General features: G+C 40.8%; 1 protein-coding gene across 5 annotated transcripts in view; it reads right to left on the bottom strand.

The window, feature by feature from the left end:
- PRUNE2 (prune homolog 2 with BCH domain) overlaps positions 1-17770 on the bottom strand; it is a 256690-nt gene that overhangs the window by 166463 nt on the left and 72457 nt on the right. For all 5 annotated transcript variants that reach the window (XM_072837719.1, XM_072837709.1, XM_072837712.1 and 2 more), the window contains exon 6: positions 16998-17092. In XM_072837719.1, coding sequence (XP_072693820.1) covers positions 16998-17092 — 95 coding nt within the window. The remainder of the gene's footprint in view (positions 1-16997; positions 17093-17770) is intronic.

Genomic DNA, 17770 nt, shown 5'->3' with positions numbered 1-17770 from the left:
TGGAAGAAAGTTTTCAAATATCCAAAACTAAAATCAAACAATGGAGAAATATCCCCGGTTGAAACATGTAAATAAATCTTCAAACACACACAAAAAGAAAGCTTCCTGTACTTTACATTTGTCTGCCAAAAAAAGAAAATAAAGTACTAATAATTGGAAAATTCTCTTAGGAAGTTCAAAGAAGAAAGCCTTTCTCCCCCTTTATATATATAATATGCTTAAAATATGCCACAAATCTTGGTCTTGGACACCTCAGCTCTTAATATTCATGCTGATACCAACACACTTTCCTGGCAGGTATGGTTGTTTTAAATCACTTCACTTCAGGTTCATACAGCCAAAACACTGTGACCCCAGGGATATCCCTAGGAGACAGGCCTTTAAGCAAAAACACATTGTTTGCTCCCTCTCTCACTGCTTCCTCCATTTGGCTTCCAACAGATTCTTATACAGAAAAAAATCGAGATGGTTTTAAGAAGAGAGCATTCACAAAGGAAGAAGTACCTGGCAAGAGGAATACAAGGAATTGGGGAAACACCACCACTTTCCTTAACTCAGAGACTACAGTAACTCATGTTTCTCTACAGAGATGTACAGAGACATACAACAGGCAGGACTCACAAGGTACACGTGTAGGATTCTCAGTGGGGCGAATTCTTGCCCCAATCCTATGTAAAACATTGGGCAAACCCTATGATTTTTCTGGATCTGTTTTTATTACTCTCAGGTAGCAAAGCTTCTCGGGCATTTCAACTTGTAAGATGCAGTCTTAATTTACTTTTTCTAAAAGATTTTTTTTTCACTTAGAAGGAGACACAGAGTGGGGGTGGGGGAGCACTGGTGGCAGAGGGAGAAGCAGACTCCCAACTGAGCAGGGAGCCGGAAGTAGGGATTGATCCCAGGACCCAGAGATCATGACCTGAGCCGAAGCCAGCCACTCAACAGACTGAGCCACCCAGGCGCTCCTGCAGTCTCAATTTAGTAGACAAACTTGCAGGTCTTTTATGGAGTTAAGCTTCTACCCTCCCCCAGGGAGGCCCATTGCTGGTGGGAGGCAGTATGTTGTTCCTCTCTCTTCCCTGTTCCCACACTCACCTCCTCTATTCCCTCATTCATTTTGCTAATTGTCAGTTAGACCCTTTCTGGGTTGGAGACAAGGAAGTAAGATGAGGTAGGAGTAGAAAAGCTGTCCCTTCATTGTCACTTTCTGGTGTACCTACATACTAGAGCTTCCTGCTCTTCGCAGGTGGGTCACTTTCACGGGATCCCTGTAGCCCATCAGAGCTCTTGTATCCCTTCTCCCCTACACCCTTACAGTTGGAAGCCATACCTATTCCTCACCTCCCCAGCCCTGAGGAAGCTGGCTCTGCTTCTAGCTTCTCCCAGCTGGGATCTGCTGTTTTCACTTCAAGTCAGCCCTCTTGGGCAGGATCTATTACGGAATGCACCCTGGTTGTCTCTTGCATGTGGCTCAGATCCAGCCCACATAAATATTCCTGCATGCACTTTACTCCAACAGTTTTCTTGGGGTGAGGGCTACTCCATGCAACTACTTGTTCTAGGTACTCCATCAGCATAGCCAGTCTGCATATTTCTTGTCCTTCAGGTTTTGTAGAGAGCAGTGAGACATGCCCAAACACAGTGTTCCCCAGGCTGCAAAGGGCACATTTGAGTCTCTCTGAGGAGGCTTTCCAGAACTCATTGCCCCAAGCTTGAGGTGAGGGATCAATGCCCCTCAGCCTCAGTCATATGTGACAAACACATCTTGAAAAGTGGCTTCTTTTCTATTTCCAAATTTCCATCCTTTTACTTCATCTAAGATAGTGAGAAGCCTAAAACCAATGTCATTAAGTTTCATCCACTTCTTTTGAAAATTGTGTAGCACGGCCTCACTTGTCACCTTGGGAAACATTCTGTACTGCTTTGGTGCGTCAGCTAAATCTTCTAGCTGAACGTCTGTCTGCAAGCTGTCTTCCCGTGTCCCTGCCATACTCCTCCACCCCACTCTCTGCCACAGCAGTGACATTACAGACAATAGCAAGAGTCTCTTCCAAGCTTCTAGTTTCCTGTTGGTTTCCCAACCAACAGGTGCTGGGACCACCTTGAACTTGGCCACTCCTTGGCCAAAGGCTCCTCTTGAAGTGGCCTTCTCTTTTCAGTCTTCTTCTTCCCAGTTCTGGAAAATTTCTCCCTTCTCTTCTCTTCCCTGTCAAGGTGAGGGTGGCAATCCATAGGATATTATTACTCTCTTCTTTGTAGCATCCCTCACTCTGCCTTCAAACTAATCAAATAGCCTACCTTAAAAGACTTTCCTCAAATTATCTTCACTGAACAGGCTACCTATTCTGCTGAGACTGATACTCATTACAAATATATTACCTTGAGATGTGCAACCATTATAATATTTTTGAAACTATACCATCCACACACAAATGTGAACTTGTCTGGTTTCCTCTTCCATACATGTTTTGAATGAATATTTTCCTTTTTTTAAAGATTTCATTATTTCAGAGAGAGAGAGAGAGAGAGAACATGAGCAGGAGGAGCAGAGAGAGAGAGAGAGAGAGAGAATCCCAAGCAGGCTTCATGCTGAGGGCAGAGCTCAATGTGAGGCTTGATCCCACGACCAAGAGGTCATGACCCAAGCCAAAGCTAAGTATTGGACTCTCAAGCAACTGTACCACCCAGGTGCCCCTGAATGAATCCCCCAAAGTTCATGCTTCCTCCATTTTGAAAGCTTCTGTTTTTCAGGTGAAGAAGCCTGGGATGAAAGACTACATCTAAAGAGAGGCTCAGCCACCAGCCATCCCTTCCAACCTTCCCGGTTGAGGTTCCCATCCATGTGAGTGAGGCCACTCTAGATGACCCAGCCCTGGCAGAGCCATTAGCTGACTACAGCTGCATGAGTGAGCTCAGGCAAGACCTGTAGAATCATGAGCAATACTAAATTGTTGTCTTTGAAGCCACTAAGTTTTGGGGAAACACATCCTTTCTTATCTTTCATATCGGAACTTCTCTCTCATACTTGATGAGAGATAATAATGATGATGATAACAATAAGCTTATTCTTCTATGACCCAACATAGAACAATCAGGAAAGAACAAGGACTTTGCAATCAGAGGTCTCTGGGTTGGAATGCCTACTCTGTGGCTTGAGGTAGTTCATTTTCCTTCTGTGAGTCTCAGTTTATCCACATGTCAAATAAATTTAATAATTGCCCATGTCATAAGGAAGGTTTCAGAATTTTGAAAGATAAATTACTATAAAGCACCTATCATAATGCTGGGAACATAGTAGATACTCAATGAACACCAGTTCCCTTCCTCAGGATCTGTGTATGCACATCCAAAAGCTGGGACCTGAATCAAATGGCTCTAAACCAACAGGGGAATCCCTGGGTGGCTCAGCGGTTTAGCTCCTGCCTTCGGTCCAGGGTGTGATCCTGGTGACCTGGGATCAAGTCCCACGTCAGGCTCCCTGCAGAGAGCCTGCTTCTCCCTCTGCCTGTGTCTCTGCCTCTCTCTCTCTCTCTCTCTGCGTCTCTCATGAATAAATAAATAAAATCTTAAAAAAAAATAAACCAACCAAACTCAAAAGTGTGTTCTCTGAGCCAGCAGCATCAGAATCCCAGGGAACTTAACTAGAAGTAAAATTTTTTGAGTTCTACCCCAGAACTACTGAGTCAGAAACTCTGGTATCTTGCATTGGCCCCATTAGAATGAATTAAAATTACCAATCATTCATAAGCTTAGGGAAGACAGAAACTACTATATTGCAGTATCAAGTCCATATTTCAGCTACATAGTAGACGCTCAATAAATGTTTGATAACAAATGACTACGTTAATGAGTGCTTAAGTGGATAATGAAATGAGTGCAAACATTCAAGCCCTCCTTTTTCAATCTTGCTGTACCAGGGACACATTATCCAATCTGATGTGCAACAGGATGAGTTAGTGATGTTAATGGCTATAGTATAAGCTGGAAGCCTCATTGTTTGGGCTCCATGGGTAGGTAGGTAATGACATGAGCACGTAGGTAGAAAATGACTGTTTCATTTTTGGTTTGAGATAAAAAGACAGCACTTTTAAAAGCCAGAACAAATGTACTTGGCATGGGTATTTGAGAAGAAACTGACAATTAGATTTCATAGAGGTATCATGAAAAGGTTGCTACTCTAACATGTTGGAAGGCAAATCATCACCACAAATACTTCACGTCATGAGATACTTTTTCTAGAAGAGTCTATTACAATCCATTTATAAAATGTAAATAAGAATAGACCTATCTCAGGGACTAGTCATTGAGGTTCAATAAAAATGAAATGTATGGTACATAGTAAACACTCAGCAAATTCTGGCTACTATTATATTTGTTTTTGTAACTTGAATTACTCAAAGTTCGGACTAGCCCCATGCTAGGGATACAATGCACATTAGATTATTCTCCTGAAGGAATAAAAGAAGACAAGAATAAATTACCAAATTTTAGTTCTAGCACCTTATCTGCTAGATAAAGTTTTCCTTTTTCCACCACTAGGCGACACCACCGACCTATCATAACCCACTCTTCACTAGACTTCCACACAGCCAACCTTAGCAACCACTATTGATTAAGGAACAACAAAAAAGATGTCTATTCTAGAAAGTAACTATCCTAAATTATTCCTTTGTTTGAGTCTCCTTATTTCTCTGAATCGCCACTGGCTATTTGGTATAAATTTATTATTTCATTTCAATGTGCACTCAAAAGGAGTCCTTGTTACTCAGGGAACCGATTCAGCATTTACCTACATGGAGAGGGAAGGGGCATTGAGACAACCAAGCTCCAACTGTCTCCTTTTTGCAGAGGTTTCTTCTGTCACAAGAAAAGGGAGAAATTCTCCTTTAGCTTCACAGCCTGCTTTTCTGTGACAAGTTGATGCGATGCAGTAATTAACCATTAAAATATTGCAGTGTGATTCACAGAAGTGTTACAGACAAACTAATTTAAACCAAGGTCAGGTCTCCAAATCAGCAAAATAACTCTGAAAGCAGGAGAGAGAGAGAAAATAAACCAGAGAAAAGGTAAGCAACAGCTGCTAACACCAGGCAGCTAAAACTGGTCTGAAGACATTCCTAAAAATGTAATTAGCCAAATCCTTCCAGAAATTAAGCCATCAAAATGACATTATAGTACACTTTAAAAATGTATTTACAGAGCGAAAGAGCAGTCATCCTAGCATATCACAATGTCCTGAGGGTTTCCCTCCTCGTGAAGAGAGCTGCAGAAGAGAATTTGATATTATGCCATAAAGAAAGTTCAAATTGTCACAGATATATTTTGTTAAAATGCTGGTTCTTAATTCCCTCGGCCAGGCTGAAGTAGAGAGAGAATGAACATAATAGGGCGGTTTTTTGTGGTTTCTTTGCCATTTTATGAGATTAAAGTGACTGGAACCAAAGTCTACCTATTAGCTTTCCAAATACCAACATTTTTTTTTACGATTATTTATTTATTTATTCATGAGAGACACACAGAGAGAGAGAGAGAGAGGCAGGCAGAGGGAGAAGCAAGCTCCCTAAAGGGAGCCCGGTGTGGGACTCAATCCCAGGACCCTGGGATCACGCCCTGAGCCAAAGGCAGATGCTTAACCACTGAGCCACCCAGGTGTTCCAAAATACCAACATTTCCTGAAGGGCAATAACAAGAGAGGTGCCTAATTCTACCAATTTCCCGGAGCTTACTTCTCAGAAAGATAGACACTGATACTTGGGCTCCTTCACAAGGTAAAGGTCAACTGTCCTCCCCCTGCAAAAGGATTTCAATAAAACAGAATTACTTATGACTTCTGAAGGTCTAGAAAGGTCTAGAAAGGTCTAGAAATGTACAATTGGTATTTGCATAAGATGCAGTGACATTCTGAATTTATTCAGAATGCCTTCTGATAATATGCCCATTTCCCCAAAGGTAAATGTGAATTTATTTTTTTAACAGACTTTATTTATTTATTTATTTATTTATTTATTTATTTATTTATTTATTTTAGAGAGAGAGAGAGAGTTAGTGAGAGAGAAAGGATAAGCAGGGAAGAGAGGGAGAAGCATGGAGCCTGATGTGGGGCTCGATCCCAGGACCCTGGGATCATGACCTGAGCTGAAGTCAGACGCTTATCCGAACTGGGCCACCCATGCACCCCATGAATGTGAGTTTAAATGAGAGATCCCCAAATAAAGTGACAGAGGTACCAAAAATACTGCATGCAAATGGAAAGTCATAGGCATTTTGATGACATCTAAAAGACTTTTCTTATAGGCTTTTTAATGATAAATATGCATTAGAAAGGTACTGGAAGAAAGTGTGGTAATACTCAGGTAGAAGTGGCTACTTTTCCTTGATTGATAGAAAAAAGTCTGGGACTGAATGACACAGCCTTGGGTACCAGGAGCAACTCCCTCCTGGGTAAGCCGTCTCCAATCTCTTCCCTCTGCATATGCACATGCTCCTCCTCACATTGAGAATTGGGGTCTCATTCCTACTGGTGTGCTGGAACTGACACGTACAGGTCAATGAGAGACAATTATAAAATTGGGGTGAAACCTGCAAACCCACCATTTGCAAAGCAAACGTAGCCATGGCAAAAATTAAATGTACATATTTTATATTACATAAGTTGTATCAAAAACAAAAGTCAAATTCTGAAACACATTCCTTCATAATTATTTTATTATCTGTTACTATTATCTATGCTCTTTATGTTATTTACATCTATAGTATCTGCATGGCAGAAATGCTACAAAAATGGCAGGCTTCTGCTCATCTCTTCTCCATTTGCTTTGTTTGACAAATAAAATTATAATGTATTTAAAACCTACAATTTGATGATTTGATATAGGTATACATTGAGAAAGGATGCCCACAATCAAGTTAATTCATACATCCATCACCTCACATAGATTTTTCTCATTTTCCTTTTTTTATTCCCCCTTGGTGAGAATACTTTTGACCAAATTCCAGTTTTACAGTAAAGGATTATCAACTATTCCCATCTCTGTTTCGATGATGTCATATTGGTGCGTTCAAACAAGCCACACTAAGAGTATATACACTACAGAAATTGGCAAACACTATACATCAAAACTTGTTTTATTGTTGCATTGCTCCCCTAGAGCAGGTTGGCAAAGTCAAGTCCATAGACCCCATGCAGCCCATTGACTGGTTTTATATGGCCCACGAGCTAGAAGTTTTCAAATAGCTATTTAAATCCCTATATAATATCCTCAGTCTTGCATCTTGGACCACAAAGTCTAAAATATCTATAATCTGTCTCTCTACACAAACAATTTACCAGGTCTGGACTTAAGAAAGTAATTAAGAAAATGTTAAAACTCAAGTTAAACTTCAAAGTGTGTTGTGTCTGTGGCCATCACATTGTGAATAGCACATGCACAAAACCCCAAAACCCTGAGGACATAATCTTCTAGTATTTGTAAACTACTAATTCAGCAAAGAAGTCATTATTGTTGTAGACCAGCAGGGGAAATTCAGACAAAAGCCTGTTGTTTCACTTTCTTATTAAGGAAAGCAGAAATATCAACTCCATTCTTGTTGAAACTATACCCAGTCATCAACTGTAATGCAAGAACTGCACAAAAATTAGCTAATTCATTCGTGAGATTCATTTGATTATATGGTTATTAAATAAGAGGTTTTTTTTGTTTTTTCCAGGCATCTACCATCAAACCACTGCTAATTTCTCTTGTCATCAACCTAGGCTGATCTCGGAGACTTGAATAGAAAATGATGGAAGTCATACTCTGAGACATTTTAAGTTAGGTCACAAGAACTGCAGCTGCCCCCCGAGTGTCTCACAAAGCTCGCTCCTGCGGCTGTCTCTCTTGGAACCTAAGTGTCATGCCAGGAGAAACCACGGTCACAACTGAGCTCACAGCCGCCATCTGACTGTTAACCATGAGAAACTCCAGCAAGCACTACCCAGCTGAACCCAATAAACCCACAGACTATGAGAAATACTAATATCTCATTTTAAGCCTCCGGGTCCTGGGAATGGCTTGCTACACAACAGCACATAACTGGAATACGGTTTCACTCTGAGGAGGTGACAGGGAGAGGGGAGCCAATTGGACCCAACTCACCATGATGTCAGGATCCTGGCGTGGGGTATGGCAGCCCTATTTTGTTCCATGCTCTTGGTACAAAAGCAGGTACAAGGACATGTTGGGGGGATCCCTGGGTGGCTCAGCGGTTCAGCACCTGCCTTTGGCCCAGGGCGTGACCCTGGAGTCCTGGGATCAAGTCCTGCATCGGGCTCCGGGCATGGAGCCTGCTTCTCCCTCTGCCTGTGTCTCTGCCTCTCTCTCTCTCTATCATGAATAAATAAATAAAAATTTTTTTAAAAAAAGGACATGTGTGGGGGGGGTAAGAACAAAATGTAATAAAAACGGGGAAATGGCAATGAATGATACACATCCACATTTGCCTATAAATCTGAATCCCACAAAGCCACTCTCCACTAGAGATGCAGCAAGTAAGATGCCATCGGGGAATTTATGACGCTCCCTGGTTTGTTCACTACCAATCAACCACATTTGGTCTTCCTGGAACAGCACGCAGGTCCTTCCACAGCTTGCTCACTTTCTGCACCAAGCCAAATAATCACTTTTGAGGCTAGCATCACTTACATTCCCCAAAGCCTTGTTGCATCTTATCTCATTATCTCCTTCCCACTGCAGTTTTCCAGGGAAGTCAGTGGGGATTTCTGGGCCCCAAGGAGAGGTTTATGCCTGGAGGGCAGACTCTGTGTTTTCTCTACAACCCCCTTGCCATCCCTTCTCTATAAACGCATTTTTTTTTTTTTTATAAGTGTCACAGGAGAGAAGGATAGAAGTCCAGGGCACTACCCTATGTCCAAAAAAGCACAGTGCATATGAGTAACTTCATGATCTTTAAACTTTGGATCACTGTTTATTTCATTCCTGCTGCAAAATGACTGCTAGAAAGGCTGTGCTGAGGTATTTTGTACCATTTAGGGAAATAAATACAGAGAAGGAAGGTTAGATGGGCCAAGTTTCATGAATCATTTAAGTCCACTTGAAATTGGCCAGTAGGTAAAACAGAAAAGTTGTCAACAAAACATCAACTTGGCCCCAACTTAACTCAAGCTTAGATATAAAACAGGAATTCCATTATAAGGCACTTCTAGATGGGCTGGCTTTGCAGGCTTTATTTGGTGTCTTTGAAATATTTTTTTGCCATCTGCAGAAGGTGCTACCTACATACAAATTATAAGGCTTCTAAATATAAGATTTAGCTGCTTAGTACATTTTGTTTCAAAGACAAAGTGCTGTTGCCACTGATATGATAAGCCATTCTTTAAATAAGAATATCTTTTAAAAAAAGATTTTTATTTCTTTATTTGAGAGAGAGAGAGTGAGCATAAGCAGGGGAGGGGCAGAGGGAGAGGGAGAAGCAGACTCTCTGTTGAACAGGGAGCCCAACAGAGAGCTCGATCCCAGAACCCTGGAATGACAACCTGGGCTGAAGGCAGAGACATTCAACGGACTGAGCCACCTGGGTGTCCCTACGTAATGATTTCTGATTCTCTCATCTCAGCTATATCTTATCAAGAACCATTCATGATAGCTTAAAAGGCATGCAAGTCTACTTTTGTGGGTCTTTTTTTTTTTTTAAGATTTTATTGTATTTATTCATGAGAGACAAAGAGAGAGAGGCAGAGACCTAGCAGAGGGAGAAGCAGGCTCCATGCAGGGAGCCCGATGAGGAACTCGATCCCAGGACTCCAGTATCATGCCCTGGGCCGAAGGCAGGCACTAAACTGCTGAGCCACCCAGGCATCCCTGTGGGTCTATCTTTCATTCTTTTTATCCTACCACTGTCCTCAAGAAGCTATGAGTTATTAGCTCTAAATTACTTGTAAGAAGCCATGAATTATTACCTCTAAATTCATACTCCAGATGTCTCACACACACACTGATCATTAAATTCATACCATGAAAGTTACCTGTTTTTGGCATTGGCTTTAATTCCCTTTGGACCCTTAGGCCAGGTATGAATTGAGAACTCCTAACACCTCAACTACTCAAAGTTTTTGTTATTTGAAGTTAGTATAGCACTCAAAAGTAATACTGTTCCATTTTAATAAAAGATCTCTACAATTAAATTTTTTTTTCACTAACTGATTAGGCTTCTCTCCATTTGGAATACCAATTTTTAAAAAGTTAAATATCACAGCAAGGCAAACCAGAATACTCATATCCTTGAATTCTAGAGTCAGGCTGAAAAGAAGCATCACACTCCCTTCCTTCTTACATGGTATGTCCTACTCAGTTCCTTGTCCTGTAATTTTTGTTTCAATTACTTTTATGTACTGGATTTATTTATCAAATCTCCTCTAGGTCAGGGGCCAATAATTACTTTCATTATGAATACTTAGAAGTTGGATGATGTTTACAGATCAAAATTGAAATGATTTTTAAAAGAAGTAAAGATGTGAACGTAAAGAGGAAGAAGTCTTGGTATGAGGAGTGAGGCGCAGGCTGTCTGACACCTCAAATTTGGGGCACTTGCTATGTCTGGATGACTCATGAGTCAAGCCCTGGGTGGGCTCAAAGATTACAACTAGTCTTGCCCATGGGTACCATATCTCAAGCAGTGAAAACAGTACTGGAGCAGGACAAACCTGGATTTTAGTTCTGCTCTACATTGGACAAATGTTTTCATCTCTCTAGATTCCAATTTCCTTGCTTCCAAGATGGAGATTGTGCCAGACTGGCTAAGTATTCTTCAAAGTGTATTTCTTCTTAGGCACACAGCTAGACCACATTTCTCTGCTTCCCTGTAGCTAGATGGGACCAGGTGACTGAGCCAATGAAAGGTAAGTGAAAGTGATGGATGCTACATTTGGAATAAGATCCATAAAGCCTTCCATCTGTGGCCCTGGAAGCTCTTCTCCCTCCTAGTAATTGTTTGGAGATGTTCACAGGCATCTTGGGAGCTGCATGTAGAACATGGTCTCTCAATCACCCAAGGCTACCAGACCAGGAACACCAAAGTGGATCACTACATGAGCAAAAATGGAACAACTTCTGTGTTGAGTCTCTGAGAGATGTGGGTTTATCTGTTACAGCTGCTGCAGCTACCTTAACCAGCACAGGGGTAACCACAGCACCCTTACCTCATGGGCTTTCTGGGGGATTAAATGAGATGATGCTTGCAAGTCTTCACTCTACCATCTGGTATACAGTGAGCACTCAACATCAAATGTTACCTCTTTAGCAAGGAGGAGGTGGCCAGCCTCAACCCAAGAGGAAATGGACGCACTTATGTTCTAAAAATCCAGGGGAGTTTTTGCACATATTTCCACTGGCTGGCCAGTTGGCTTTGAAAAATAACCTACCATGTAAGGGTTTGGTATTTTGAAGAATGCACTAATTAAGAATCATCTATATGCCCCCCACCCCCGGTAAATATTCCTAACTACACATTCTAGGACACATCAAGGTAGGCAAATACTCTAGACATACTTCCATCTTGATCTCCAAAAACTCTAAGCTCAAACCATGAGAAATCATATTTGGAGCTTAAAATTGGTAAACCAGATTTCAGACTGCTTTGCTCAGTCTGAAAGCACAGGTTACAGTGGTTCAATAATGCTCACTACACCCTGAATAAATGTTTCCTTTTGTTAGGGAACTGTTAACAGTGATCTTGAAATTCATTCTGCTCTGGGTTCCAAAAGCTGAGGGAAAATGTTGTATTTTTCCTTCTGCAGTGTTCCAAGGTGCAGCTTGGCTGGTAATCTCTACAGGGCAGAATGAGTCAGCGGTCTGAGTCACTTTACCAGAATGCATCCCATGTGTTCTATTCCAGGTTTCAAATAGCAGAGTGTCTGGTCATGAGAAGGCCCCCGGCTGACAGTCCCAGAGAGAAAACAAGCCTGAACACTTCCCTCAGACTCCAGCTCCAAATAAAGAAGACCAAATTTCAAGAGCAGAAAATCCCCACTGTTCCTCACTTAAAGGCAACGGATTTGAAAGAAAAACATGTGGTTAGCAGGCAACAGGTTCATTCAGACAGTCCTGTATGTTTTATTCTTTTAAGTTTTCTGGAAAATTACTACTTTTACAAGTAGTATATGCTATGGGTTGAATTGTGTCCCTCCGCCACCCCCCAAATTTATATACTGAAGTCCTAACTTCCAGTACCCCAGAATATGACCTTATTTGGACACAGGGTCACTGCAGACATAAAGATGAGGTCATTGGAGAGGATGACTAGTATCCACACAAATTTGAACACTGAGACAAGGAGAGAGGAAAGATGATGTGAATGTGAAAGCAGAGATTGAGGTGACAATTCTACAAGCCAGGCAAGGCCAAAGATGCCAGCAAACCACCAGTAGTTGGGTAAGAGGCATGGGACAGACTCTCAGCCCTCAGAAGGAGCCCATCCTGCCAACGCTTGAACTTCTAGCCAACAGAATTGTGAGGCACTACATTTCTGTCGTTAACACCACTCGGTGCTGTTTTGTTATGACAGCCTGAGCAAACTGACATAGTACACATGCCCGAATGAATCATAATGTCATTGATCATAATAATTAGTAAGCAGGTCAGTGCCTGCTTATTGTCCTTCCTGTGGAAAGCTGCTAATGGCTCACAGCCTTTTGGACATGCTTAAAGGAGGTTGTAATCCTGTTTGGTGTTAGCAAGGGAACCTCAGTTGCTTTGGTGGTACCTCACTGGAATGGAAAGATCTGTCCCTTCCCCTTAATGGTATACCAGGTCTAGGAGGTATAATAACCACTTAATTTCTGGTAAAAGAACACATACAGGGATACCTGGGGGTGGCTCAGCGGTTGAGCATCTGCCTTTGCTCAGGGTGTGATCCTGGAGTCCCTGGATCGAGTCCCGCATCGGGCTCCCTGCATGGAGCCTGCTTCTCCCTTTGCCTATGTCTCTGCCTCTCTCTCTCTCTCTGTGTCTCTCATGAATAAATACACAAAATCTTAAAAAAAAAAAAAGAACACAGGCAGAGTTTGTTCCAATTAGCATGTGCTTTGAAATACTTTTTTTTTCTTTTCTTTTTTTTTTCTGATTAAGGTTTTATTATTTTTAATTTGTATACTTTCTAGTTTTTAATATGGATTTAGTTTTGGGCAAATTTTACTTCTCTCCACTGGTTGCACCACTAAAATGCAGGATTGTGAGCTGCACTTGTGCTGAGCATAACACATCATACAGATTTGTCGGATCACTATGTTGCCTGAAACAAATGTAACCTTGTGTGTCAACAACGCTTCAATAGAAAAAAAAAAGGACTGGAACAGAATCAAAGCCACCTGCATTTCTCTTCTGATAATCAGATTGGCAGGCAATGAAATGGGCACAAAAGATGAGGTACAACAACAGTCAGTGAAGTGAATTCCAGTATGTGGCGTGGATGCCTCACAAGATGTGTGTGAATTTGGCTCAGAATGACCTGGAGGCCATGCAAAACGAGACAGCAGTGCCTTCTCCATGGTCCTAGCTTCCAAGTCCTCTCTGTAAGGAGGGCTACCCCTCTGGCCATGCTTCTGAGAAGGCCAGTTTTTATCCATTGCTCCCCCAAGTCACATTCATCTGACCTCATAGGGAGCAAATGCAGCAAACTCTGCATGACTGTAATTATTTACTTTCTACGGTAGGTCTTTCAAGAACACCTATGCCCTTGATTAGATTACAATTCTTCTTTATGATACAAACTACCAGGAAAATGAGAAAGGGCTTAGTAGCTTTCAACATAGAAGGCCCGAGGTAACCCATCTGTCAAACCAGTGGTCTCTATCTCCTAAACCAGGGGTTCCTTCTCTTATATTGCAAAGACACAGATTCCTCTGATTTTCTCAATATTTTTGCCTCCCAAAATTAATCGGGTCATCAGTCGATAAAGGTCATGACACATACAACTGTGGAATCAGAGCATTGTAAAAGACCACCAAAAATGTAAAGAAACCTTTTGTCAAAAAAAAAAAAAAAAAAAAAAAGAAAGAAAGAAGCCTTTTGTCTATTTCCCTGACGTGCCACAGAACTTCCAGTGCATTCCTTCCAGTAACAACTACTTTGCAAAGCTGCCCGATCGACTTTTGGACAACAGCTGGGTAAGCAGTACTATCTACAAATATGTGGACCATATGTGATCTATATGATCTCAGCCTTCAGACATAGTTATCTGGAAAAAAACTGATTAGAAGGGAACAAAGCATATTGTCTTGGATGCACAACTAAGTAGCTTCACTCTCCTAGCTGTTTATTTAAGTTGAAAAGGAAGTAAAAATCAGATATCTCATGGACAAACTGCAAACACCAATATGTACTAAGTATTTCTATTTGTAGAGCACCTACTATATGCTCAGCACTGTGCCAAGAAATTAAAGGGGGATACAAGTCAAAGATGCCAGGGCCCCTGGATGGATCAGTTGGTTAAGTGTCCAATACTTGATTTTGGCTCAGATCATCATCCCAGGGTCACGAGATTGAGCCTCATGTCAAGCTCTGCAAAGAGTTTCCCTTTCCCTCTCCTTCTGCATCCCCTCCTCCACCCATCACCATGCTCTCTCTCCTTCTTAAAAAAAAGTCAAAGATGTCATCATTATGCTCAATTAACCTAAAATATTGTCTAACTATGATTAAATAAATACATAAAACAAGCTCAAAATTAATGGAAGATACAATAACTATTTCAGTCCTAAGTTGGTCCTTTAGACTAAAGGATGGTTCAGAGGATGGTTATAAACTGGAGAATTTACAAAAGTCATCACGAAGTAGCTAGGTCTCAACATGCTTTGGAGAACATATGAGACTGAGACACTCATAGGAACTTTGAGAGTCTATCTAGATTTATTTGTTGTTTTTTTTTAAAGATTTTTATTTATTTACCTATTCATAGAGACACAGAGAGAGAAAGAGGCAGAGACACAGGCAGAGGGAGAAGCAAGCTCCATGCAGAGAGCCCGACGTGGGACTCGATCCTGGGTCTCCAGGATCACGCCCTAGGCTGCAGGCAGTGCTAAACCACTGTACCACCAGGGCTGCCTGAGAGTCTATCTAGATTTAAAGGGTGTCTAGATAGCTGTTTCAAAACTGACAGACTGAATAAGTAACGTGCATTTGCTCTTTCAAAGAAATCATAGGATGTTACTAAGGAGCTGCTTCCCCATTTCTCAATCATCTTTACTATCCCCATTATGCCCATGTGAAAAGCCCTTATTCAGCTGATTAGCATTTAATCTGTGTACCCTTCTTGTACATGTACGAATGTCCTTCTCCATCCTCCCAGAAGATCACATAGTGTTTCCAGAGATGTACTTAATAGCCTGATTAATTACTGGACCTCTATGTAAATTACTATAAAGATGTAGATGATCATTTTATCACTTATTCAGCTTGGCAAACATCAGAGTTTAACAATTCTGAAAAGCCATTCATATACCCCTACAATATAAATAAAGGTACATTAAAGCTATGGTAAGTCTGTAATAATAATAGCCTTAAAATAATTTGCTAACTGCAGACAGTTCCCTAAGCAATTACAAGATGCTCTATGTTAATTTAGAAAGGAATTCCAAACAAGGCATTTAAAACCTAATAAGATGCCATTAAGTGAAGGGAGACAGGGGAGGGGGAGAGGAGACAGAAAACCCTAAGGCTTGAACTAGGAGAAATGATTCTCTGAGCTACTGACCCTTGCAAGATCCATGTTTTCCTTGGATTTCTATATACAAAGCAGATTTCTAATTGAAGCTGATTATCTAGTTACTACATCCCAAATTACATGTATTTCTTGTGTTGAGTCACATCAACATCTAATTATAGGGAGCATCTAGCAATTTGAAAGTCCATAGAAACAACTGTGTCAGTTTACCAACTACCTACAATGAGAATGTGCTCAATAAACTACAAGGTATGATGTAACCACCAAATGTGATTCCCTCTAGTAACAACAATCTGCTTCTGGGTACTCATATGGATCTATGACCTGAATTACTATTTCAAGCAACTGGGATTAAATTTTTCAAAGAAATTACAAGGAAAATCACCTGCTTTACTCATGGGTTTTCTGAGTCATGGACACCCCATACATGCCTGCTATTCCCTAGAAGTATATACATTGATATCATCATCAACATCATAAGGTAAGTGAAAAAAAATGCTGATACACAATTCTAAAAGCCAAAATATGAATTGCTATACAGCAATTTTTATCTCCATAAACTTGAGAGCTCAGTGCCTCAACCAAGACAATATAATAGTATAGAAATATGTAGACTTCGGCATGGCACAAATGTGTTTCTGTAAAATATCATCCCCATTAGTTAGGTTAATTAAGATTAACATACAAGTCATTGAAAACCCCCAAAGTAGAAAAAGGATAATTTACCAAGGAAACACACAATGACAAGAGTAATATTCACTCTGAGTCATTCATTTAACAGATTGAAAAGAGAGTTTTATGAATACTTGAACTGCCACCATTGATTACTAAAAATGACATGCATCCAAACAGCCTACAAGGGCCAAAGGACAACTTGTTTTCTTAGAATAGTTCTATGGACAATGTGGGGTGGTTCACCGAAAAACTGGAAGTGAATCCAGTCACGTATATAATCCTTGCTATTAAGCAGACTATACATATGCACACATACAAATGTGAATGCTTGTGTTTTAGGTTTTTTTCTACTGAAATGAATGAAATACCACTTGCCTTGGGAATCCATGTTTGCCATTTTTCACTGACATAGCACAGTGGTTTCATCCAAAATAATAACCTGCATTTCTAGTCAAATATATCATAAGGAAGCATTCATAGCAAAAGAGTAACACTGACTTATGCTGTAGAGAGTTGTACACCAGTTGCTCAGACTGCAATTCTGTAAAATCTGTCATTGCCCAAAAAATCAACCACCAACTAAACAAACTAAAACCCATTCCTACCCTTACCTCGAGGGTCATGCTCACAGTACTAATGGCCACTTTTATTTCTCCATCTGACAGTTCCTTTAGATCTTTCAGCATCATCTGTTCAATACTTAAACCTGTAGATGAGAGGGGAAAACATTATGTTACACTTGGGGAACTTTTCTTGGTAACATCAAGGGATTATATAAAGAATTCAGCCTGTTAGTCTCAATACCCACCCCACCCCCCAAGATCTCTTACTCATAATAAATACATATTAAGAAAAAAATCACATGAGTGACAATATTTGCACCAGTTAGGATCCTAGGAGGAAACAGAATTCACCCTCATGATTTAAAAAAAAAAGATTTTTAATAACAGGATACTCACAGATACGTGGGTGGGGCTGAGAAAATGAATAAAAGATGGTGAAGCATTCAGACACTAGCAAAAAGGACACAGGCAAGAAACAGAGACCTGAAAGTACAGAGGAGTGGCTGCCAGAAACTTAGCATCAAATCAGTAAGGAAGCAAGGAAGAAATACTACAGCCTCTCTCTTCCCTTGAAACACACACCCCATGTGTTGCTAACTCTCCTCACCCACCAACCCCAACCAGAAGCCACAGGACTAAATGCTCAGAAGTAAAAGACTCTAGAGGCCCATAGCAGACAGAAGCAGAGAATGGAATGGGAAGAGGTGCACAAATGAGGAAGACCTAGTGTAATCATGCAAACTTGCTAGGTCACACCTCACAAGGCCAAAATTTGCTTTCAGGATGGATTTAGTTGAGCTCCTATATTTTCTAGTGTAATC

The sequence above is a fragment of the Canis lupus genome, chromosome 1 (genome assembly GCF_048164855.1).
Source record: "Canis lupus baileyi chromosome 1, mCanLup2.hap1, whole genome shotgun sequence".
NCBI lineage: Eukaryota > Metazoa > Chordata > Mammalia > Carnivora > Canidae > Canis > Canis lupus.
This window is presented reverse-complemented; position numbering and strand designations above follow the sequence as displayed.